The sequence below is a fragment of the Centropristis striata genome, chromosome 21 (assembly GCF_030273125.1).
Source record: "Centropristis striata isolate RG_2023a ecotype Rhode Island chromosome 21, C.striata_1.0, whole genome shotgun sequence".
NCBI classification, from domain to species: domain Eukaryota; kingdom Metazoa; phylum Chordata; class Actinopteri; order Perciformes; family Serranidae; genus Centropristis; species Centropristis striata.
The window spans coordinates 374,295-400,178 of NC_081537.1; the positions used below are offsets into that span (position 1 = coordinate 374,295).

The window sequence follows — 25,884 nt, forward strand, 5'->3', positions numbered from 1 at the left end:
TTTTTGTGGTCATGTTGATACTGCCTCCAGCGGCCCCCAGGTAATTTGAGTTTGAGACCCCTGATATAAAGGTACAAAGGCTGAAGACTTTGGGGTCTCAGGATTAAAAAAAAACCAGCCTGGGGTAAACAGCCAACTAGAAATGACACCAGTGAAGCTCTTTACTACTCTATGAACCAGACGACTCTATATTTTTTGTTTGAGGTGTTAGAAAAATTGCATGAGGAAACCTTGAAAATTGATAATCTGTCACCGACAGAAAAAATCTGTCACCAACAGAAAAAACCTCACCATTTTTCTGCGCATTCTTTGATGGGGAAATGAAGAGCTGGAGACGTCCAAGTTTCTCAGTTTAACAAAAGTTTTATTACAATACGTCAAAAAATGTGCACTTTACAGAGATCTCCGGGTTCAAAATTAACTCATGTCCCTGAATACAAACAGACGTGTTTTCAGTTCGTGAAGTCTGAACCACGTCTCCCTCCCTGGAACCCATTAAAATAACCTTACAATTGTTTACAAAACATGCTGGTTGATTTCTTCCAGGAAGTCCCGCCTTCATGATCGCTGATTCGCCAGTCTTCTTTCATACCGTCACACATCAGGCCACCTGGGCAATACAATCACTGCTTCCCATAACAAAGCCTTGTGGCCTGCTAACAAACTTGTTATGACGAACATACTGCCTTATTATGTTCTACAGAAATATAACAACTATTCTTCAGAGTTCTACATGTTTTTTTAAAGGTTAAAAAATATAAGACAGACAATACTATTTTTTGTGATTATAGAATCTTAATTAGTTTAAGCAAATGGAATATATGTAATTAAAGTAATCATAGTTTTCTACATCAATATTAACACACAAACACAATCAATGTATCAAAATCATATTACCTGATTAATATAAATGCATAGAGATATTTATTACAGTCAAGGTTTGACCTTTGATAGTGACCTGCGTCAGAACAGAGAACAGAGACAGAGAACAGAGAAATAAAGCATAAAATCATTTACCAATATAGAAAATAATCAATTATTTTAACAATTCCCTCTTTTGGCCTAACATTCATTAGGCCAACTCAAACAAAATTATGAATAGTAGCAATATCAGTGAGCAGCAAAGCATTTCAGAGTGGATTAATGTCATTTGATGTGGGGAAAGGGTTTTACCTTCGATAACCATGGAGATGCAAAACACAGACAGAACAGATATGAGAAATACACACAACACCCAACACCACTATGCTTGTGTCATCAATATGTCAATTTCTGTACATAATATAGTAATATTACCACCGTCCACTCTCCCCCTCGGCTCCAGGTGACACAGAACAGGAAGCACTATTAACAGAGATAGCAGAGCCAAACAGAACAACACAGCCAAAACAATCTTTCTGTACCCATTTATCAAAAACATTTTTGCAGTATATAATGTCAAAAACAATTGATTATATGAATATGATTTTTTTCATGAATGTATGATTCTCACAGCTCTTTTTTTAACCTGATATGGACTTGCCCAACATGGTTCTGTCCACTTCCTGTTGATGACTTTCAGCCACACACACACTCTCGGAGGGTCTTGCACCCTGCCAGAGCTTTTCTCTGTCTGGAACTGTCATGTCTCCTGGACCTGTGTGGACAGGAGGCTTCCAGTGCAGTTAATGTACAGCAAAAGGACACATGATCCAACCGTGGTAAATCCAGGGCCCCCCCCCTTTCACCCACAGTGGCTGGCCCTTTAAAACATTTACTGTAGAATAGTGAAGCACACTCAGTGGAAATGAAACCAAAATGTAACAAAATATCTCAGTACACTGATAACTGAATCAGTATCGGAGAATAAATTGCATGAAATGTTGGGGCAAGAATATAAATTCAGGCAGATTGTGAGTTCAAACATCCAAAAAAAAAATTTTTTAATTACATACAGTTCGTAGCAAGCAAGTTGCCCAATCTTTTCTTCTCTTGTCAACACATACTAATACCTTCTTTTTTGTCTCTCTTCCCCTACGTACTCTTTTCCATCTATTACACTCACTTGATTTCAACCACCTGTCATCTATCTTTTAGCAAGATATCACATCAACTTACACAGTAAGTTGAGCAACTTTCGTTACCAATCTATATCAGTTCCAAAACATAACTTTGACCAATGGGGTAAAAACAGACTGCATTTAAAACGGCTGCAATTTGCTATATAAATATATATTTGCAATATAATGAATGGACAAAATTTAAACATGCTGACGGGACTTCTGATAAATCGGGACTTCTGATAAATCCCCCCTCTTTTATTTTTTAATTTTTAATTTCTTTAACTGGCCTTCAAGACAAGTTTCACTCTGTCTTTTATAATTTTGTCACCAACGTCAAGGCCAAAATGTTGTGCTATTTTTAACAGCTGCTCTTTTGTGCAGAAAGCCAATAAGCTCCACTGAAAGGAGAAATAAAAAATAAAGAACAAAATAAAAATAAAAAATAACTCATCAACACTTGTCATACTTGGGTGTGTGCAAAAAATCAATACACAACCAGCCAAACACTATGGCCTAGACAGTAAACAATGCTCCCCTCTAGCTGACTACCTGACCATTACTATCTAGCTAATCTCAACCCTAGTCTTCATGTGGATGACCAGCGGTGGGTATTTAAACACTGAAACTCATGGCGAGGTGAAGCAACCAGAACTGGCCACTTCCCCTTGACCATGATGTGCTCCCGAGACAAATGCTCTAACCAGAGCCACCACAGCACTAGTAAAACAAAAAATAAGACGAAACCCAAAGGGGTAACGCCACTTGGCCTCACAGGGGAACATTTGTTTACATTACAGTAACATTCTGCACACCAGTAAATTACAATTATACTACGCACACACAGAGCAGGAAAAAAACTCCTCCACCCAAAACACAACTCATAAAGGAAAACAAAAAAACATAAACCAAAGATAAAAGTCAGAATAGGTAAGTGAGTGTAACTGTTAATTTGAAAATAAAAATGTTATGTCTCCATAAACAAAACAATCAGGCCTGAAGGAGAGAACACCAGGCAACCTTGGAGCCTCTGTCTCTCTGCCTGCTTCTCTCTTTTCTCTCTCCACACTGAAAATAACTCAAAAGATTTACTTAAAAAATATATTGTCAGTATTTGCACACAAATGATTTCAGTAAAATGTAATGCTGCAATATCAAGTAACACTCACTTGCAAGTATCAAGTAAATTTTATATTCCATAAAACATAACAGTTCTGAAGATATTAAGTAACATTTACTTAATTCCATTCCACCCAAGTTTTAAATTATATTTATTTAACCAAATTAAGTAAAGTCTATTTGTTTTTTCATAAACAAGAACATCATTTTACTCAAAAATATAAGAACACTTTATATATCTGTACATTGTAAAAACAAAAAACAATAGCTACTCAATAAAAAATGAGGCAACAGTTTGCACGCAAGGAAGTGCCTGTCAATTAGAAACAGACAAAATTCTCTTGATTTAGAATTACATACACATAAAGATTATATTTAATATGATCAAAATAAGTAGAATACTTCTCAAACATTTTTATATTTAAAGTTACTTAAACAACTGCCTCAAAATCAAGGACACATTTATATTGAATACATTTTATCAAATATATTAAGTAAAACAAAGTGACTACAGAACAAGTCAATTAATCACCTTTGACTTTGTAAAAATAAAATACAATAAAAACTGAGCAGGTAAAATTTTAACCAAAATAGAAACTGGCAAAGCTGTTTTACTGGACATGAATATTTCATTAGATTGTGCAGGTGTCCCAATTATTTTGTACTTATTACAGATCTGGAATAGTACTTTTTAAATATGTAGTGAAAACTTATCATCCTCTTCCAACATTCATTACAGAAATCACACACTCAGACACTCAAAAACGTTTCACTCACACAGACATGCTCAAAACAACTTCTGGGGGAAGGTCAAGACAGAAACAGTCTCTTAAACTTTGAGCAGTGGTGTAAGGATTATTCATACCCTTATTTAAATGGAAAGACAACCAAACAAACAAACAAAAACAAATTTTTTACACGTACTGCATTAAAATTTGTACTAACAGTAAATTTAAGATGTATCTCCAGCAAAAGGAATTTAAAGTAAGACTTAGTATATTTTTAAAAGAAAAATATCCAAATTTTTACTCCACTGAATGAAATGCAGAACCTTTTTTTCTATGATATATATGTTCAGATAAATTACTTTGCAACCCATGCTGAGTCAGAGATTGTATTGGACGCATTGCCCCGTGTTATGAACCAGACTGAGAAGCTTCTACAACATTTAAAAGAAATGTTGCGCTCAGACACTTGGAGTTAACTCAGTTCGCACACAGTTTTAAATACAATCTTGACAGAGTCATCAATTAAATCAACAAACCTCCCACAATCCCCACAGACAATTCTCAGAGTAGACACACAAGACGTGTAATCTTTAAATTCACTCTATGAGAAAAGACCCAGCCCATACATTTCAACCCTTCATTAATCACTCTGATTGATTATTATATAAACACACATGTTAATAAAACTTCTTGATTAGAACAGTCTTAATTCAAACATTTTGATTGGAATATTGATTGGAGAAATACAGCGAGACACTTTGCCTCCTGATTTTTGGCCGGATTTTCTAAAAAGAAAATCCCCCTTTAAAATCAACACAGAGAACCGTATTCTCTGTCTTCAGGCTGGATTAAAATCACGTAATCCACCTTTTCTGCAGTTTATACAGCGGACTCCAACCGCGGATCCCTGTTTTCGGCGAGACACCCCGGTCCCCCTTTACATCAAAAAGGCCTTACAGCGGGACCGTTATCCCCTGTCTTCGAGCTGGACAGTCGTATGCCCCCTCTTTCTTCTATTTTTATTTTATTCTATTTTAATTTTTAATTAAAATAAAATGTTTTATTTGTTTTATTTATTTTTTTATTATTTTTGTTATTTTTTATAAGTCAATAAATCTTCTTGACGTATTGTATTTCTAACTATGACATCTGTTTTCTATTGACAACAACTCAATTTTGCAATTAGGCCAATTTGCACAGATTTTATTAAAAAGGTTTGTGCTCACCTTCCTTTTTTAGGGTACCCTGCTGTTGTCAACAAAGTCTGGATGTCAGTGGTATCAGCAATAATTCAGGCTGTTATCTATTTCCAAAGAGAATTACAGGTTAAATTTCAGATCAAGCATATATAAAAAATTAATTTTAATACTCACGTCCTCCAGCTTCCATTCCCCATCACGTCGGGGTCACCATTTGTTAGAAAAATTGCATGAGGAAACCTTGAAAATTGATAATCTGTCACCGACAGAAAAAATCTGTCACCAACAGAAAAAACCTCACCATTTTTCTGCGCATTCTTTGATGGGGAAATGAAGAGCTGGAGACGTCCAAGTTTCTCAGTTTAACAAAAGTTTTATTACAATACGTCAAAAAATGTGCACTTTACAGAGATCTCCGGGTTCAAAATTAACTCATGTCCCTGAATACAAACAGACGTGTTTTCAGTTCGTGAAGTCTGAACCACGTCTCCCTCCCTGGAACCCATTAAAATAACCTTACAATTGTTTACAAAACATGCTGGTTGATTTCTTCCAGGAAGTCCCGCCTTCATGATCGCTGATTCGCCAGTCTTCTTTCATACCGTCACACATCAGGCCACCTGGGCAATACAATCACTGCTTCCCATAACAAAGCCTTGTGGCCTGCTAACAAACTTGTTATGACGAACATACTGCCTTATTATGTTCTACAGAAATATAACAACTATTCTTCAGAGTTCTACATGTTTTTTTAAAGGTTAAAAAATATAAGACAGACAATACTATTTTTTGTGATTATAGAATCTTAATTAGTTTAAGCAAATGGAATATATGTAATTAAAGTAATCATAGTTTTCTACATCAATATTAACACACAAACACAATCAATGTATCAAAATCATATTACCTGATTAATATAAATGCATAGAGATATTTATTACAGTCAAGGTTTGACCTTTGATAGTGACCTGCGTCAGAACAGAGAACAGAGACAGAGAACAGAGAAATAAAGCATAAAATCATTTACCAATATAGAAAATAATCAATTATTTTAACAGAGGTCAGATGAGGTCAGATGAAAACACACAGAGGTAATGATGAGTCAGCACTCTCAGGACCTCCTGGAGCATTAGAGACAGCCTGCTGTCCTCCATTAGGACACAATCACAGTAATACTCACAGTAAAATCACTCAGAGTCTCTTTGACCAGGGACCAGGCTGGCTCATGTTTTACAAGCAATACGCTAGCTGCACTGAAGATTTATTAAATTAAGATTATTAAATCTAGAAATAAGCATGTTGAACACTTAAAATAAGATAAAGTATCTAACACTTCTATGTCTAAAGTTTTTTTTATCTTGGTAAGAAATTAAGTTTTATCTTTTTTTCTATCTTTTTTGGTAATTTTGTGAACAAAAGAAGATGTAAAAAGACACAAAATGACCAAAAAAAGACACAAAAACGACGCAAATTTTTTTTTTTTTATCTTGGTAATAACCAAATAATCATCAGGTCACTCTCACTTTAAGAGTTAATTTCTTATTTTAAGTGTAATTAGTGTTTTATCTGGTTTTTAGACCTTTTTATTACAGTTTGGCCTCAACTGACCTCACCGTCACATAGCTGACAGGCTTCTGTTGTAACACGAGGAGATGATGTAATCACACAACAAGACACACACACACACACACACACACACACACACACACACACAAATAGCCTTTAAAGCATAATAATCATCCCTTCACATTCCTGGCTGAAATCCCGACACTTTTATTGATTTGTTCAGTCTTCTTCTGCTGTTCATTTAATGTAGGCAGCAGCAGTCTGACATCACACACACACACACACACACACACACACACACACACACACACACACACACACACACACACACTACACACACTCAGAATGACGTGAGGCTCCGTTCTGTGGGGAACGACTGACTGACTGAAGGCTGTGACAGACTGTCTTTAATCACAGCCTGCCAATAACCATCCAGCCTTATTGATCTGTAACTCCCACTGGACACAACACACACACACACACACACACACACTCACACACAGACCCGGACCCTCCCCCCTACTGAGATGAGGAGACGTGATAATTGGTGACAGTGAATGCAACACTGATCTCTGCAGCTTTTCTTTTCATCACGTGGAGATAAAAACTGCAGAACAAATGGACTTCACTTATCGGACCACTGATTTATTTTTTCACAGAGTGGAGGTGGAGGAGATCACTGAGAACAAACCAGCTGCAATTCATTACACTCTAGATAAAATGTCATTTTTAAGGATTGTTTTGCCTCCATCTTTATTGCTAAATGCTGTCAATCAAACAGTGTGGGCGGGGCTTGGACGTCTTCTCCCTTCAGTCTTATACGATGTGAATGATCTGAGACTCATATTTAGACTATAGAGCAGGGGTCTCAAACTCAAAGTACAAATTACCTGGGGGTCGCTGGAGGCAGTATCAAAATGACCAAAAAAAGACACAAAATGACTGAAAAAACACTAAATTACTTAAAAAAGACACAAGATGACACAAAAATACACAAAATTACTAAAAAAGACACAAAATGACACAAAAAATACACAAAATTACTAAAAAAGACACAAAATGACACAAAAAACACTGAGTTACTTAAAAAAAGACACAAAATGACCAAAAAAGACATAAAATTATGAAAAAAAAGACACAAAATTACCAAAAAATGACACAAAATGACAGAAAAAAAGACACAAAATGACAGAAAACACATTAAATTACTTAAAAAAGACACAAAATGACCAAAAAAAGACACAAAATTACCAAAAAAGTCACAAAATTACTAAAAAGATGACACAAAATGACCAAAAAAACACACAAAATGACAGAAAAAAACTTAATTACTAAAAATAACAACACAAAATGACAGAAAAAAGACAAAAATTGACTGAAAAAACACTAAATTACTTAAAAAAGACACAAAATGACCAAAAAAAGACACAAAATCACAGAAAAACACTAAATTACTTTAAAAAAAGACACAAAATGACCAAAAAATACACAAAATGACTAAAAGAGACACAAAATTACTAAAAAACCAAGATAATTTCCCTCAGATTTACTGTTTGATCTGGTTTTAGACCTTATTTACAGTGTACTTGTACACCTCCTGTCCTCCATGTTGATCTTCGCCTGTGTGACTGTGATCTGTGTTCTTGGTGACGTGGTTCATTCATTCATCCTCGTCCAGCTCCTCCTGTTATTCTGAGCACATCGCCCCCTGGGGATCTCCTCCTCCTCCTCCTCCTCCTCCTCCTCCTGCCCTGTGTGCTCCATCCATCCTCGGCCCCCACCCCTTCCATTAGTTGCCATGGTGACGGGTGTTGGCGGCGGCCCGGCCCCGTGGTCTGATGGATGATGCCAGGCTGCAGATTAACGCTGCTGGCACCTCCTCAGCCCACTGGGCCTCGGCTCTCTCAGGCTTAATGGGTATTGATCTGATAATGTATTCTGATAATCTGAGTTCAATCACAGGAGGAGCTGCTTTACATTTCAGAGGGGTTAGGAATGGAGTGATAGGAAGGAAGGAAGGAAGGAAGGAAGGAAGGACTCTGTAGTTTTGTTCTATTTCCTCCATGTCTGAATCTTTCCATCCTGCCTGTATTCACCACTTAAAACAGGTTTAAATACCATGTTGGTATATTTTTTCACCTATATGACCTGATAATAATAATTGATTTATTATTCTGACTTACTGGATCAACATTTAGAACCAAAAAGAAACAAAGAAAAACCAACATAAATGTGATCTTGTGATTGTGTGTGATCCAGTCATCAACTCTGGTTATTATTCATTTTGTGTATTTTTTGGTCATTTTGTCCTTTTTTTGGTAATTTTCTTACTTACTTTCTAACTTAAAATGTGATTTTGAATATTTTTTTTAACTTTCAAAACACTATCATGCTCAATAAAGAATTTTAAATGTTGCAAATGTGAACAAAGGTTGAAAATATAACATATAAGAGGGTTCCATCCAGTTCTATCATTTTATACTAAATATATAAAAAATATAGTCATAATTATGACTTTTTATCACAATTATGACTTTTTAGCTCACAATTATGACTTTTTATCTCATTATTTCGACTCACTTTGAGGATATTTTCAATCAAGGCTAAGTTTTTATCTTTTCTTTTTTCTATTTTTGTGGCGGAAATGGGCTTCCATAGTTTCCAAGTACAAAAGTGGCATAAAATAAAATATATGATGTATGTTAGCTTGTGCATCGTTTTTCCTCCACATTTTGGATTAAATATGTAAGGAGGCTGAGAGTTCAACTGTGTGTTTTAAAACCATGTCTCTCTCTGTGTGTTTCAGGGCTGTATACCTCTGCAGGGTTGCCAGGTCAACGAGCTCACAGCCAATCCAGATGAACCAGGAAGACACCTGTTTGAGATCGTACCAGGTGAGATCCACTAGATCCTCTTGATCCTTTTTTCCTTGTTTCATATCTGATCTGAAATTTTCATGGTTGGTGATTTGGTTGGTTGGTTGGTTGATGATGTGATTGGTGGTTTGGTTGGTTGGTTGGATGGTTGGTTGGTGGTTTGGTTGGTTGGTTGGTGGTTTGATTGATTTGGTTGGTAGTTTGTTTGATTGGTTGGTTGGTTGGTTGGTGGTTTGGTTGGTTGGTTGGTTAGTTGGTTGGTTGGTTGGTTGGTGGTTTGATTGATTTGGTTGGTGGTTTGATTGGTTGGTTGGTTGGATGGTTGGATGGTTGGTTGGTTGGTTGGTTGGTTGGTTGGTTGGTTGGTGGATTGGTTGGTTGGTTGGTTGGTGGTTTGGTTGGTTGGTTGGTTGGTTGGTTGGTGGTTTGTTTGTTTGTTTGGTTGGTTGGTTGGTTGGATGGTTGGTTGGTTGGTGGTTTGGTTGGTTGGTTGGTTGGTTGGTTGGTGGTTTGGTTGGTTGGTTGGTTGGTTGGTTGGTTGGTGGTTTGGTTGGTTGGTTGGTTAGTTGGTTGGTTGGTTGGTTGGTGGTTTGATTGATTTGGTTGGTGGTTTGATTGGTTGGTTGGTTGGATGGTTGGATGGTTGGTTGGTTGGTTGGTGGTTTGGTTGGTTGGTTGGTTGGTTGGTTGGTTGGTTGGTTGGTTGGTGGTTTGTTTGTTTGTTTGGTTGGTTGGTTGGTGGTTTGGTTGGTTGTTTGTTTGGTTGGTTGGTTGGTTGGTTGGTTGGTTGGTTGGTTGGTTGGTTGGTTGGTTGGTTAATATTTTTAAAATGCAACAGTGCTGCAAACCTTACAAACATGACAAAGAAAAACATGTTTGTTTTGTTTAAATTGAGTATGAAATTACTTTTACTTAGTACAAATAAAAATGATAAATTATAAAATACAACCATCATCATATACATACACATACATATCAGCCACAGATGTGTGAAAGGCTACATAAAGAGTCAACATGATATTGGTTATGAGTGACACCATATTTGGTCCAAAAACAGTAGAAGTACACCTATGAAGCAGAACCCCAGCTGGTTCAGAGGAGATATTTTAAAAAATGCCTTTTAAAATTAGGCATATTATAACAATGTACAATATTTACATGTCTAAAAACACATTAGAGCTAAAGAGATAGAGATAAATCATGATCTCAAATTAACCAGTTGCTTTTGTCTGATCTGTGTTGGACAGACCTTTAATAATAATAATGAGCTTTATTCTCTGCTTGCTGTTCTGTATTGAGACAGCAGAGAGCGCTATAGCTCAGGATTAGCTGCTGTAGTGGTCCTAGTGGTCCTATCATGACCTCAGAGCTGCTGACATGCCAGGTACCACTGTTACATTTATATCTGCTGGAGGGTGAGAGGCAGAAACATAAAATAAATGAAATACAAAACAGCCACTCCATCATGTGGAGCAAGGTTGTAATAGTTCTGGATGTTTCAATAGTTTTAGTTTTAATTTCATTGTGATTTTTTTGTTTTCAAATCCAGTTAGTTTTAATGAGTTTTAAGAGTGAGTTTGCTAGTTTTAATTAGTTTTAATTTTTTGAAAACCAAGTTTGAGACCCTTGTTTTAAACACTACAAACTCACTAACACACTACATAAAATGTAAACTGTAACACAGCAGCTGAGCTCCGTGGCTCAGACTCTCTATCTGTGTTTGCTCTGAGCTCTCTGCTGCTGTTTAGAATGGCCAACAGGGTTGTGAGTCTGTGTGTGTTTTGTTTATGGCCGGTCAACATAGCAAAGAGGTGAGAAGCTCAGGGAGTTTCTAAGGACAGAGAGACAAGATGGGAGGGAAGGAAGGAAGGACAGAAAAAATACTGCAGAGAGCTGTGGGAGGAAAATAGTTAGGTTAGGGCAGAGGTAGGCAACCTGCATGTGGCTCTTCAGGCCGTCTGTAGTTGCTTTAATGTAATTTATCATTGGTGCACACTGCAAAAAAGGTGTTTAGTCTAAAACCAGATCAAACAGTAAATCTGAGGGAAATGATCTTGCTGCATGGACAGATAATTTACCTTGACAAGATTTATTAAATTAAGATTATTAAATCTAGAAATAAGCATGTTGAACACTTAGAATAAGGAATTAACTCTTGAAACCAGATAAAGTAAAGCTGCCAGCAGTGATGAACTGGCCCGAGCAGAGTGACCTGATGATTATTTGGTTCTTACCAACTGTCAGATAATTTATCTTGTTTCAAGAGTTAATTTCTTTTTTACACACAATACACAAACTGACCAAAAAAGACACAAAATTACCAAAAATATATGTGAAAATGACCACTAAAAAGACACAAACTGACCAAAAATAAACACAAATTGACCCAAATAAGACACCAAATGACGCAAATAAGACACCAAATGACCAAAAAAGACACAAATCAACCAAAAAGACACAAAATGACCCAAAAAATTACCACTAAAAGGACACAATGATGAAATTAACTCTTAAAACCAGATAAATGAAAGCTGCCAGCAGTGATGAACTGGCCCGAGCAGAGTGACCTGATGATTATTTGGTTCTTACGAAGATAAAAAAACTTTTTGTGTCTTTTTTTGTGTGTTTTTGGTCCTTTTTTGTATCTTGTCTTTTTTTGGTCATTTTGTGTCTTTTTTACATCTTCTTTTGTTCACAAAATGACCAAAAAAGACAAAAAATGTACGAAAAAGATAAAATTTTATTTCTTACCAAGATAAAAAAAACTTTAGATATAGAAGTGTTAGATAATTTATCTTATTTTAAGTGTTCAACATGCTTATTTCTAGATTTAAAAATCTTAATTTAATAAATCTTGTCAAGGTAAATTATCTGTCCATGCAGCAAGATCAGATTTACTGTTTTATCAGGTTTTTAGACTAAACACCTGTTTTGCAGTGTAGGCCCAAAGCAAAATGTGTAGCTGACATATGGGAGTAAAATGTTTTTAAAACATTTTAGTCAACTAAAATGTGCTTCATAGCTTATAAAAGTCTAAAGAGAAGCAGGCAGGTGAAATGAGGCCCAAAGAAATGTTTGACATGAGGAGAAATCTGTTTTATACAAACATGGATACTAAAAAGATATTTAATTTCAACTCTAACCTGATAAAACCTTGAGACAGCTGCTCTCTACCAGTGCTTAACAACTTGATGCTGACTACATCTTGCGTTCACATCATATTAGATTTGTTGGTTCCTTTGGGAGAACCACAAGCTCTTTCTCCACTCTGTAATCGGCTTAGAGTGATGAAGGCTTTATTCACTCCTCTTGTATTAAATGAATAGACTTTGAGATTTCAGGCTTCACATTGTAACTTCAAAGTAAAACTTCGCGGAGGATAGTGCTTCCTCCCGTTTATAAAACAGTCATTATGGCGTCCAGTCATGTCTGCAGCTTTTCCTCACAACAGCAGCCAGTTTTTACTAAAGAGTCCAGCTTCAAACAGGGAGACAGCGGCTTTCTGGAAACTCTCAGCGAGCGCTGGCAAAACACTAATCAGCAACGAGCTCAACAAGCCCTGATGCTCTTTTACACACATGCCTTCCTCTCTGAAGCAACATGTACAGAGTCCCAATGAAAAAACTGCAACACAGGCATCATTGATAAAGGAGAAGAGTGGTTCTTAAGATGAATCCTTGTACATAAGTTCCTTCTTCATGGATTAATAAACACAGGAACTCGTGTTTTTAGATCAATCGTGCTTGTTTTTAACCCAGTGGAGTCTCCTAAAGACTTGTTGCCTCCATCAGAGTATAAAACAAAGCAGCGTGGAGCCCTACTGTACATTTACCTCTAAAGTTCTGGCTGTAAACTCCATGAGGCCAGTTTCAGTTTGATGATGATATACCAAGTAAAACTGGAGACAAGCTCAAATAGATTTAGTATCAAATGATAGAACTGGATGGAACCCTCTTATATGGTAGATTTGACACCTTTGGTCACATTTGCCACATTTAAAATTCGTTATTGAGCGTTATTTGAAAGTAAAAAAAAAGATTCATAATCAAAATTTTATGTTGGACTAAAGGACTAAAAAAAGACACAAAATGACCAAAAAATGACACAAAATAACTAAAAAAAGACACAAAATGAACATAAAACGACACAAAATGACCAAAAAAAAGCACAAAATGACCAAAAAAAGACACAAAATGACTAAAAAAAGACACAAAATGACCAAAAAAAGACGCAAAATGACTAAAAAAAGACACAAAATGAACATAAAACGACACAAAATGACCAAAAAAAAGCACAAAATGACCAAAGAAAGACACAAAATGACTAAAAAAAGACACGAAATGACCAAAAAAAGACACAAAATGACCAAAAGAAGACACAAAATGACTATCAGCTCTCTGTGTCCACTGTAACAGGAGCCCTGTCCTCCAGGAGCCCTGGGAACCCGGCTCTTCATCTGGGTCATGGCATTGACTGATGGGCTTTGTTTTGGTTAGAGTGTGTGTATGTGTGTGTGTGTGTGTGTGTGTGTGTGTGTGTGTGTGTGTTTTGGCTAAAGTTCTTTGTCCAAATATCTAAATTCTACTTATTAACACATTTGTTTCCTTCATGCACAAACTGGAATGTTAGCTGCTCTTTCTTTGTTGGTTTTGCCAGGTTTTAAGCTAGGCTAGGCTAGGCTAAGCTAATCGCCTGCTGGCTGCTGTAGCTTATATTTAGCATTCAGGCATATGAGTTGTATCAATCTTCTCATAAAGTGCTCAGCAAGAAGGCAATGAAGTGTCTTTTAACTAAAGAACAAAAACAAAAATCACTCTGTCCTTGGGTGCATCATAAATTCAGCATTTTGACGACAGAATCTCAACGTGACGTTTTTCTACCAACCTTTCTATTTGTCTCTGTCTTGCAATGCTTTTTGAACGCTATGGATCAAAAACAAGGCTACAAATCAGTCCCAATGGCCAAGATGGTTGTGTTAACTGTGTGGTTTTGCTCCCTGGTAAGTAGCATTTGTAAAACACAGATAAATCCTGTGTGCTTGTGCAAGTGTGTGTGCCGCCTCAATGACTCGTCCACTATAATGAATTAGCAGAAGCTGTCAAGTTTGCACAGGCAAAGTGTGTTTTGTGTGTGTGTGCTGTTTTCCAGATGGCTTAATTGCTTCACACCACCACAACAGAGGGCTTATAGCCTTGAGTCAGACGTTAAATACAAAGAATATTTTTAAAATACCCAGTTATTGCCCATTTCCTTCATGCCTACAGGCTTTGAAACCAGCTCAGTCCAGACTGGGGCACATGACTGTTGAATCGGATTTATTCTAGAGTACATACAGATAAAAAAAAAAGCATGGTGGGAGTCCAGGTTTTAATTGCTTGCTTGGTAATCTACTGCTGTTATTTCACTCAAATGCCAAGAGGAAATTATGAGGAGAACACTGCAAAAACCAACTGACAAAAAATTAGAAATTAATAACTAGAATTAAGCAAATACATGCGGGAAAAACATTAATGTCTTAAAATAAATACAAAAATACTTATTTTGAGCAATTATGGCATGAAGAAGCTCACAATGTCAATCCTAAAAACAAGTCTTTACACCAGACTGAAATCCCTGTGAAGAGGTTATTCACTCATTTTAGTTACATAATTATAATGTTTTTGTTTTTGTTTGGTCATTTTGTGTCTTTTTTTTGGTCATTTTGTGTCCTTTTTTGTCTTTTGTGTTTTTTTTTGTGTGTATTTTTTGTCTTTTTGTGTCTTTTTTTGGTCATTTTGTGTATTTTTTTGTTCATTTTGTGTATTTTTTTTACTGAAATCCCTGTGAAGAGGTTATTCACTCATTTTAGTTACATAATAATATATATTTTTTTTGTTCATTTGTTCATTGATTTGTTCATTTGTTCATTGTTCATTTTGTGTCTTTTTGCATCATTTTTGTGTCTTGTTTTGTCATTTTGTGTCCCTTTTTGCCTTTTTTTTGGTCATTCTGTGTCTTTTTTTGTCTTTTTGTGTTTTTTTGTGCATTTTTGTGGTCATTTTGTGTACTTTTTAGTGCTTTAATCAAGACTGAAATCCCTGTGAAGAGGTTATTCACTCATTTTACTGATTTTACTGATAGATAGAAGAAGAAAATACTTGGTGAGCTTCATGTTTTTTGCAGTGGTGTGGTGAGTTTTGGGCTTTTTTTTTTGCTTCCACTGAGCAACAATCAAAAAGAACATTTGTACTGAATAATGATTGATAATGATTTTTTTTTTTTCCAGTGAGGATGCTTTTCTTTCACATGTTGCAGTGAGCCAGTTTATGTTAAAGTGAACTCAGTCTCCCTTTATAAACATGAACAAAGGCTGAATGTAAAGGGATCCTGATTCTTGGATAAAGACGTGGACTGTGTTCTGGAGACTCTCCCACCATTAAACAATGTGTCTGTTAGTGGATTTTCTGCTATTTCCAACATAGTGAGAACCAAAAACAACTTTTCAGACCCTTAGAGACTATTTTTCAAGAAAGCGACTGGAGACAAATCCAGAGACTTTTTCTGGTGTTATTGGAGACTTTTGGAGACTCGTTCTTACTCTTCTCAATGAGCCTCCGTTAGCGTCAGTTAGCTACAGTTAGCTCTGTAGCAGTACATTGTGTATGTGCTAACAGGCTAACAGTTAGCTCTGTAGCGGTACAGTGTGTATGTGCTAACAGGCTAACAGCTAGCTCTGTGGCAGTATAGTGTGTATGTGCTAACAGGCTAACAGTTAGCTCTGTAGCAGTACAGTGTGTATGTGCTAACAGGCTAACAGTTAGCTCTGTAGCAGTACAGTGTGTATGTGCTAACAGGCTAACAGTTAGCTCTGTAGCGGTACAGTGTGTATGTGCTAACAGGCTAACAGTTAGCTCTGTAGCAGTACAGTGTGTATGTGCTAACAGGCTAACAGTTAGCTCTGTAGCAGTACAGTGTGTATGTGCTAACAGGCTAACAGTTAGCTCTGTAGCAGTACAGTGTGTATGTGCTAACAGGCTAACAGTTAGCTCTGTAGCAGTACATTGTGTATGTGCTAACAGGCTAACAGTTAGCTCTGTAGCAGTACAGTGTGCATGTGCTAAAAGGCTAACAGTTAGCTCTGTAGCAGTACAGTGTGTATGTGCTAACAGCCCACAGTTAGCTCTGTAGCAGTACATTGTGTATGTGCTAACAGGCTAACAGTTAGCTCTGTAGCAGTACAGTGTGTATGTGCTAACAGGCTAACAGTTAGCTCTGTAGCAGTACATTGTGTATGTGCTAACAGGCTAACAGTTAGCTCTGTAGCAGTACAGTGTGTATGTGCTAACAGGCTAACAGTTAGCTCTGTAGCAGTACATTGTGTATGTGCTAACAGGCTAACAGTTAGCTCTGTAGCAGTACAGTGTGCATGTGCTAAAAGGCTAACAGTTAGCTCTGTAGCAGTACAGTGTGTATGTGCTAACAGCCCACAGTTAGCTCTGTAGCAGTACATTGTGTATGTGCTAACAGGCTAACAGTTAGCTCTGTAGCAGTACAGTGTGTATGTGCTAACAGGCTAACAGTTAGCTCTGTAGCAGTACAGTGTGTATGTGCTAACAGGCTAACAGTTAGCTCTGAGTTAGGGTTAGGGATAGGTTAAAACAAAATTTTAGGGTTAGGCCTTCGTCCAGAGCCTGAAGCGTCTTTAACCATGTTTAATATGTTATTACCATGTCTGAGCTTTTATTCTTGGAGAGAAAATGTCCCAGTTAACGGGTAAACATAGCGAATGTGAACTACAGAGTTCCACTGGAGATATAAGACTTCCTGTAAACAGCAGGATCACTTTGGGTTTATAGCAATCAGTTACACAAAACTCAAAAAAAGAGTTGAGTGTGATTCTGTGACTTGAGGGAGGATCCAGCTCTGTTTGTGTCTCGGGGCTTGATTGGCATTGTCTGTTTTCTCTGAGTATACAAGTTTGTTTGGCAAAGATCGGAGGGCAGTCCATCTCCTGCTACTGCACACACACACACACACACACACACACATTCTTGTACTTCTATCTTTGTGAGGACCCTCATTGTAACAGTGAATTCCCTTGCAAGGTTATAATAGTTTTGGATTTTTCATCAGTTTTAGTTTTGATTTTGTTGTGAATTTTTGTTTTCAAATCCAGTTAGTTTTAATGAGTTTTTAGAGTGAGTTTGCTAGTTTTAGTTTAGTATTTATTTTTCTGAAATGCTTTAGTTTTTATTAGTTTTTAGTGTTAGTTGTAGTTTTTTGTAATGGGGTATTTGTTGGGTGGGAGATTAAAAGAGGTCACAGTAAATTTGGCCTTCATTTTCTTTGTCTTATCCGTCTTCAAAAAGTTGACAAAGATTAAAAGGAAGGACATTTTCACTATGATTTGATAAAGTTTCAGTTAACTGTCATTTTCATTGACATTTTGTGTCTTTTTTTAGTCATTTTGTGTCTTTTTTTAGTCATTTTGTGACTTTTTTTAGTCGTTTTGCAACTTTTTTAGTCAGTTTGTGACTTTTTTTAGTCATTTTGTGTCTTTTTTGTGTCATTTTATGTCTTTTTGTGTCTTTTTTCAGTCATTTTGTGACTCAAAACGCAGTTTGGTTGAATATTTGGGGACTGTAAAAATACACACTATAGAGTCCAATGATTTCTTTAAACACAAGTAAAAATGTCCTCACTCTGTTGGTTAAAAACGTGTTCTGGTCCTCACTATGTAGGAAGTACAAGAACACACACACACACACACACACACACACACACACATCCTTGTCCTTCTATCTTAGTGAGGACTCTCTATTCATCAAATGCCTTCCATAGACCCCTAACATAAACCTAATTATAACCTGAACCGTACAATCAAGTCTTTTTCTTAAAGAAAAACTGTCCTCAGTTTGCTGGTTAAAGCCATGGTCCTCACTATGTAGGAAGTACAAGAACACACACACACACACACACACACTCAGATAGAGAGAGAGAGAGAGAGAGAGAGAGAGAGAGAGAGAGGCAGCCTTGTTACCCTCCTCCGGGGGATTTTCTTCTCTCCAGGGGGTCTGAGGGAACAGACCTGCTGCCCACTCTGCTGAATGATCCAGACTGGGAAACAAGACGGACTGAAAGGACCGACTAGAGGGCACCCAGTGGGACTAGAGGGCACCCAGTGGGACTAGAGGGCAACCAGTGGGACTAGAGGGCAACCAGTGGGACTAGAGGGGTGGAGGGCACCCAGTGGGACTAGAGGGCAACCAGTGGGACTAGAGGGCAACCAGTGGGACTAGAGGGCAACCAGTGGGACTAGAGGGGTGGAGGGCACCCAGTGGGACTAGAGGGGTGGAGGGCACCCAGTGGGACTAGAGGGCAACCAAGAGTGTGTCTTTTTTTTGGTCATTTTGTGTCCTTTTTTGTCTTTTGTGTTTTTTTGGTGTATTTTTTGTCTTGTGTCTTTTTTTTGTCTTTTTGTGTCTTTTTTTTGTCTTTTTGTGTATTTTTTTGTTCATTTTGTGTATTTTTTTTTACTGAAATCCCTGTGAAGAGGTTATTCACTCATTTTAGTTACATAATAATAATATATATTTTTTTGTTTGTTCATTTTGTGTCTTTTTTTCGTCATTTTGTGTCTTTTTGCATCATTTTTGTATCTTTTTTTTGTCTTTTTGTGTCCCTTTTTGCCTTTTTTTTGGTCATTCTGTGTCTTTTTTTGTCTTTTTGTGTCTTTTTGCATCATTTTTGTGTCTTTTTTTTGTCATTTTGTGTCCCTTTTTGCCTTTTTTTTGGTCATTCTGTGTCTTTTTTTTGTCTTTTTGTGTTTTTTTGTGCATTTTTGTGTCTTTTTTTGTGGTCATTTTGTGTCCTTTTTAGTGCTTTAATCAAGACTGAAATCCCTGTGAAGAGGTTATTCAATCATTTTAGTTGCATAATAATAATATATTTGTTTTTGTTTGTTCATTTTGTGTCTTTTTTGGTAATTTTGTGTCTTTTTTGGTTAATTTTGTGTCTTTTTTGGTAATTTTGTGTCTTTTTTGGTTAATTTTGTGTCTTATTATGTCATTTTTTTGTCTTTTTATGTTTTTTTGTGGTCATTTTGTGTCTTTTTTTGTGGTCATTTTGTGTCCTTTTTAGTGCTTTAATCAAGACTGAAATCCCTGTGAAGAGGGGTGGAGGGCACCCAGTGGGTTTAGAGGGGTGGAGGGCACCCAGTGGGTCTAGAGGGGTGGAGGGCACCCAGTGGGTTTAGAGGGGTGGAGGGCACCCAGTGGGTTTAGAGGGGTGGAGGGCACCCAGTGGGTTTAGAGGGGTGGAGGGCACCCAGTGGGTCTAGAGGGGTGGAGGGCACCCAGTGGGTCTAGAGGGGTGGAGGGCACCCAGTGGGTTTAGAGGGGTGGAGGGCACCCAGTGGGTTTAGAGGGGTGGAGGGCACCCAGTGGGTTTAGAGGGGTGGAGGGCACCCAGTGGGTTTAGTCTGGCGGGTTTTGCTCCCGCTGGCACCGAGCATGCCTCTCTGGCAACTTCTGGAGGTTACCTGGCTACTGATCTGCTTCCAAACCGGCAACTTAGTGGTGACGGAGGAGCAGCTGCTGCTAAATGCTGCTGCTGCTGCTGCTGCAGCTCTAGACCAGAACCAGAACCAGAACCAGTCCCAGTCCCAGCTCCAGCTCTCTCAGACATGGGGCCGGTGTGCTGCAAACCGGACAGGCTGAAGAAACAACATCTCCAAGGTAACGGGAAACACACGCCGGAGATTTTTAACTGGTGTAGTGGAGGCAGAAGAGGAGCATGTGAGGAGCTTTGAGACAGAAACACTGAAGAAACTGAAGCTAAGTCAGATTAAATATCTCAGATTAAAGGGATATCTGCTTATTAATGTCTGATCAGATAGTTCTTCTTAGTCAGCAGTTTTTATTTTAGACTGTTTGACTTGTTTGAAGTGTTTTGGTCCTTAATGATCTAAATCAGATATTACAGCTTGTTACTGAGATTTTATCACCTATACTGAGTAAATACATGCTGGAAACTAGAATATCAACAGTTACAAAGCTGCTTCACCAACACTTACAACTAGAAAGTCATTTTGTGTCTTTTTTAAAGTCATTTTGTGTCTTTTTTAAGTCATTTTGTTTCTTTTTTTTGTCAGTTTGTGACTTTTTTTAGTCATTTTGTGACTTTTTTGTCATTTTGTGTCTTTTTTAAGTCATTTTGTGACTTTTTTTTAGCCATTTGTGTCTTTTTTGTGTCATTTTGTGTCTTTTTTTGTGTCATTTTGTGTCTTTTTTTGTGTCATTTTGTGTCCTTTTTTTGTCATTTTGTGACTTTTTTAGTCAATTTGTGTCTTTTTTAGTCATTTTGTGTCTTTTTTAAGTCATTTTGTGTCTTTTTTTAGTCATTTTGTGTCTTTTTTGTGTCATTTTGTGTCTTTTTTTGTCAGTTTGTGACTTTTTTTAGTCATTTTGTGACTTTTTTGTCATTTTGTGTCTTTTTTAAGTCATTTTGTGACTTTTTTTAGCCATTTGTGTCTTTTTTGTGTCATTTTGTGTCTTTTTTTGTGTCATTTTGTGTCTTTTTTTGTGTCATTTTGTGTCTTTTTTTAGTCATTTTGTGACTTTTTTAGTCAATTTGTGTCTTTTTTAGTCATTTTGTGTCTTTCTTAAGTCATTTTGTGTCTTTTTTTAGTCATTTTGTGTCTTTTTTGTGTCTTTTTTAGTCATTTTGTGTCTTTTTGTGTCTTTTTTAGTAATTTTGTCTCTTTTTTAGTCATTTTATGTACTTTTTTTTTTAGTCATTTTGTGTCTTTTTTTAGTCATTTTGTCTTTTATGTAATTTTGTGTCCTTTTTTTGTCATTTTGTGTCATTTTTTTTGTCATTTTGTGTCTTCTTTAGTCATTTTGTGACGCAAAACGCAGTTTGGTTGAATATTTGGGGACTGTAAAAATACACACTGTAGAGTTCCAATGATTCCAGTAAAACCACTTGGTTAGGCTCAGAGAAAGCTCACCTCTTTGTCCAATGGAACCAAATCATTCATATTTGACAACTTCAACCATATTGATATACAATGCAAGTGTATTAATCTGGTGACTTCCAGAATCGTTCTCAGGATCAAATAATGACTATTCTGTGTGTTTCTGTAGTTGTGTGATTGGTGGTTCTCCTGTTCTGTGCTTCATATCTGCAGTAGGAACAGTAAACTGTGTTGGAGCTTGTTGTGTCTACAGCAGTGCATGCTGGGTGAAAACATGAGGTCAGATGTGGAAAGTGTCTGTAAGGATTTGGGGGTGATGTGTCTTTAATGTGTCTTTGCTGCTGGTTTACTTCATCAGTTTATTGATCCCGGCCAATAATCAGTGTGTGTTTTCTTTGTTCGTCAAAGTATTTCATTCAGATTTCAGACTCTTTCCTGTCCTTTGTTACTGTTTCTTTGTCATCTGGACAATGCTATAATTACATTTTGTCAAATGGCATGAAGTGTAGGATTCAACATGCAGAAACAGTTGTCTGCTAAGCTGTCAATCTTTAACATGGGACTTCAACGACTTGAATAATCTCTGAATCAATTTCATGGAATTATTTTTGGAAATATGTCAAGAGTTAGATGAGAAGGCCAATACCATTTTCATGCATGTGTACAAACTACAAACTGTATAAATAATGTTTGTGAATGTGATGTCTGGTTGGTTTGTGTCCCGTTGGAAGCATCAGTTCAGCGTTCCACTCTTAGTCTCCATCTTGTTTCCGTTAGAATAAACTGGAGTGTCTGTTAGTCCAACCAAACGTTGAACAAGACATTTAATGATAATGATATGGGCCCTTTAGGTGGTTCTATGGTCTTTTAGGTGGTTATTGTGGTCCTTTGGGTGGTCTATGGGTCCTTTAGGTGGTTCTATGGGTCCTTTAGGTGGTTCTATGAGTTCTTTAGGTGGTTCTACAGGTCTTTTAAGTGGTTCTATGGGTCCTTTAGGTGGTACTTTGGGTCCTTTAGGTGGTTCTACAGTATTTAAGGTGGTTCTATGAGTTCTTTAGGTGGTTCTACAGGTCTTTTAAGTGGTTCTATGGGTCCTTTAGGTGGTACTTTGGGTCCTTTAGGTGGTTCTACAGTCTTTTAGGTGGTTCTATGGTCTTTTAGGTGGTTATTGTGGTCCTTTAGGTGGTTCTATGAGTCCTTTAGTTGGTTCTATGGGTCCTTTAGGTGGTTCTATGGGTTCTTTAGGTGGTAATTATGGTCCTTTGGGTGGTTCTACGGGTCCTTTGGGTGGTTGTATGGGTCCTTTGGTGGTTCTACGGGTCCTTTGGGTGGTTCTACGGGTTCTTTGGGTGGTTGTATGGGTCCTTTGGGTGGTTGTACGGGTCCTTTGGGTGGTTCTACAGGTCCTTTGGTTGGTTGTACGGGTCCTTTGGGTGGTTGTATGGGTCCTTTGGGTGGTTCTACGGGTCCTTTGGGTGGTTCTACGGGTCCTTTGGGTGGTTGTACGGGTCCTTTGGGTGGTTCTACGGGTCCTTTTGGTGGTTGTACGGGTCCTTTGGGTGGTTCTACGGGTCCTTTGGGTGGTTGTATGGGTCCTTTGGGTGGTTCTTTCGGTCCTTTAATCATTAAGTCAAAATACAGTGAAAGGCTCAAAGTTATGAGACCAAACCGCTAAACGTCCTCTTTTCTATCTATATAACGTTATATATAACTTTATTGCCACGTTGCCGTGGATACGCATTGTTCTGCTTCTCTCCTGGTGACGGCTCGCCTTGCTAGTGACCTGTCAATCAAAGGTAGCCCCGCCCCAAATCATAAGATTCTTTATCTTCTATTTTCTTCTAAATGGGGCCATTATTTACACTATTAACCTCAGATTGGAAACGGCCACGGAAAAAACCTGTAGCAATACAGACCGGGGAACATAGGACCGTTTTTGGGAAAAGTGGGGAAAAAGGTCCTATGTTCCCCAGTCCCATACAAAGAGGTGAACAGGTTTGCAAACGTCTCAGAAAAAGCTTGTTGGGCCGAAGGGGGATTTTTAGCTGCAGTACCATGATCGGCCACTAGGCCACGGAGCACTATTCACTTCTATTATACATCCATGTAAAAGGCTGAGGAGACCAGCCAACATGTTCATGCTGAGTCGCTCCATCTCTCTCTCCATACTTTTAAAAAAAATAATAATTTAAATTTTCTAATATAACCTTTATTTCACAACACAAAAGGAAGGTTTCACTTTGGCACTTTTTTTAAGTCATTTTGTGTCTTTTTTGTGTCATTTTGTGTCTTTTTTTTAGTCATTTTGTGTCTTTTTTAGTCATTTTGTCTTTCATGTCATTTTGTGTCTTTTCTTAGTCATTTTGTGTCTATTATAGTCATTTTGTGTCTTTTTTGTCATTTTATGTCTTTTTTTAGTAATTTTGTGTCTTTTTTAGGCATTTTGTGTCTTTTTTAAAATCATTTTGTGTCTTTTTTTAAATCATCTTGTGTCTTTTTTGGTCATTTTGTGTCTTTTTTGGGTCATTTTGTGTCTTTTTTTTAATCATTTTGTGTCTTTTTTGGTCAGTTTGTGTAGTTTTAGTCATTTTGTGTCTTTTTTAGGCATTTTGTGCCTTTTTTTTTTGTCATTTTGTGTCTTTTTTGGTCATTTTGTGTCTTTTTTAGGCATTTTGTCTCTTTTTTAGGTCATTTTGTGTCTTTTTTTAAATAATTTTGTGTCTTTTTTGGTCATTTTGTGTAGTTTTAGTCATTTTGTGTCTTTTTTGTGTCATTTTGTGTCTTTTTTAGGCATTTTGTATCTTTTCTAGTCTTTTTGTGTCTTTTTTTAGTCATTTTGTGTCTATTTTAGTCATTTTATGTCTTTTTTTAGTCATTTTGTGTCTTTTTTAGGCATTTTGTGTCTTTTTTAAAATCATTTTGTGTCTTTTTTTAATTCATCTTGTGTCTTTTTTGGTCATTTTGTGTCTTTTTTTAGGTCATTTTGTGTCTTTTTTTAAATCATTTTGTGTCGTTTTAGTCATTTTGTGTCTTTTTTAGGCATTTTGTGCCTTTTTTTTTGTCATTTTGTGTCTTTTTTGGTCATTTTGTGTCTTTTTTAGGCATTTTGTCTCTTTTTTAGGTCATTTTGTGTCTTTTTTTTAATAATTTTGTGTCTTTTTTGGTCATTTTGTGTAGTTTTAGTCATTTTGTGTCTTTTTTGTGTCATTTTGTGTCTTTTTTAGGCATTTTGTGTCTTTTTTAAATCATTTTGTGTCTTTTTTGGTCATTTTGTGTCTTTTTTAGGCATTTTGTGTCTGACAAATTATATAGAGTTAGCTGTTCTCTCTCTGACATTTAGAAGCTATAATAGTGAAATTTCACAGCATCACTTCTTAAATGTCAGACACTCAAAAGGAAAAAAGCTTCACACACACACACACACACACACACACACACACACACACACACACACACACACACACACACACACACACACACACACTCTGTAAACATGCAGCTCAAATGTCACCAGGAGGGAATGAAAGAGATCCTGACTGCAGTCTGTTATCGTCAGAGGCTCCAGAAGACCTTTGTTCTCGTCTCCATCAGGTTTAGATGTTTTAATCCTGCTGGTGTCTGTGCTGATTGATGTGAAGAGTCTTATCAGAGTCATTGAAGAGGAACTATTAGATGTTTCAGGGCTCCTCACTGTCTGAGTGTCTTCTCTTGTGTTTTTAATCTCCATCTTTACTGGAGGACTTATTATTTATGCACATTCATATACACTTATGATGCATTATTGAAGGCAGAGTAATAAAGGTAAATGTTCAGATCACTATTTCCTTCACCCATCTGGAGACAGAACACACTGGAAAAACTGAATCTAAGTCAGATTAAATATGTTAGATTAAAGAGGATATCTGATTATTAATGTCTGATCAGATAGTTCTTCTTAGTCAGCAGTTTTTATTTTAGACTGTTTGAAGTGTTTTGGTTCTTAATTATCTAAATTATAATAAGCTTGTTACTGAGATTTTATCACCTATACTGAGTAAATACATGCTGGAAATTAGAATATCAACAGTTACAAAGCTGTTTCAGCAACATTTATAAGACTTACAAGACACAAAAAGACACAAAATGACTAAAAAAAGACACAAAATGACTCAAAAAGACACAAAATGACTAAAAAAGATACAAAATGACCAAAAAAAGACACAAAATGACCCAAAAAAGACACAAAACAACCAAAAAAAGACACAAAATGACCAAAAAAAGACACAAAAAAGACACAAAATGACAAAAAAAAACACAAAATGACTAAAAAAAGACACAAAGTGACTAAAAAAAGACACAAAATGATCAAAAAAAGACACAAAATTACTAAAAAAAGACACAAAATGTTGGAGTGTTTGACTT

At 36.8% G+C, this 25,884-nt stretch overlaps 1 protein-coding gene across 1 annotated transcript in view; it reads left to right on the plus strand.

The window, feature by feature from the left end:
- Nucleotides 1-25,884, plus strand: part of si:dkey-191m6.4 (rho GTPase-activating protein 22) — a 36,819-nt gene that overhangs the window by 1,643 nt on the left and 9,292 nt on the right. The window contains exon 2 of the mRNA XM_059325033.1: nucleotides 9,458-9,545. Coding sequence (XP_059181016.1) covers nucleotides 9,458-9,545 — 88 coding nt within the window. The remainder of the gene's footprint in view (nucleotides 1-9,457; nucleotides 9,546-25,884) is intronic.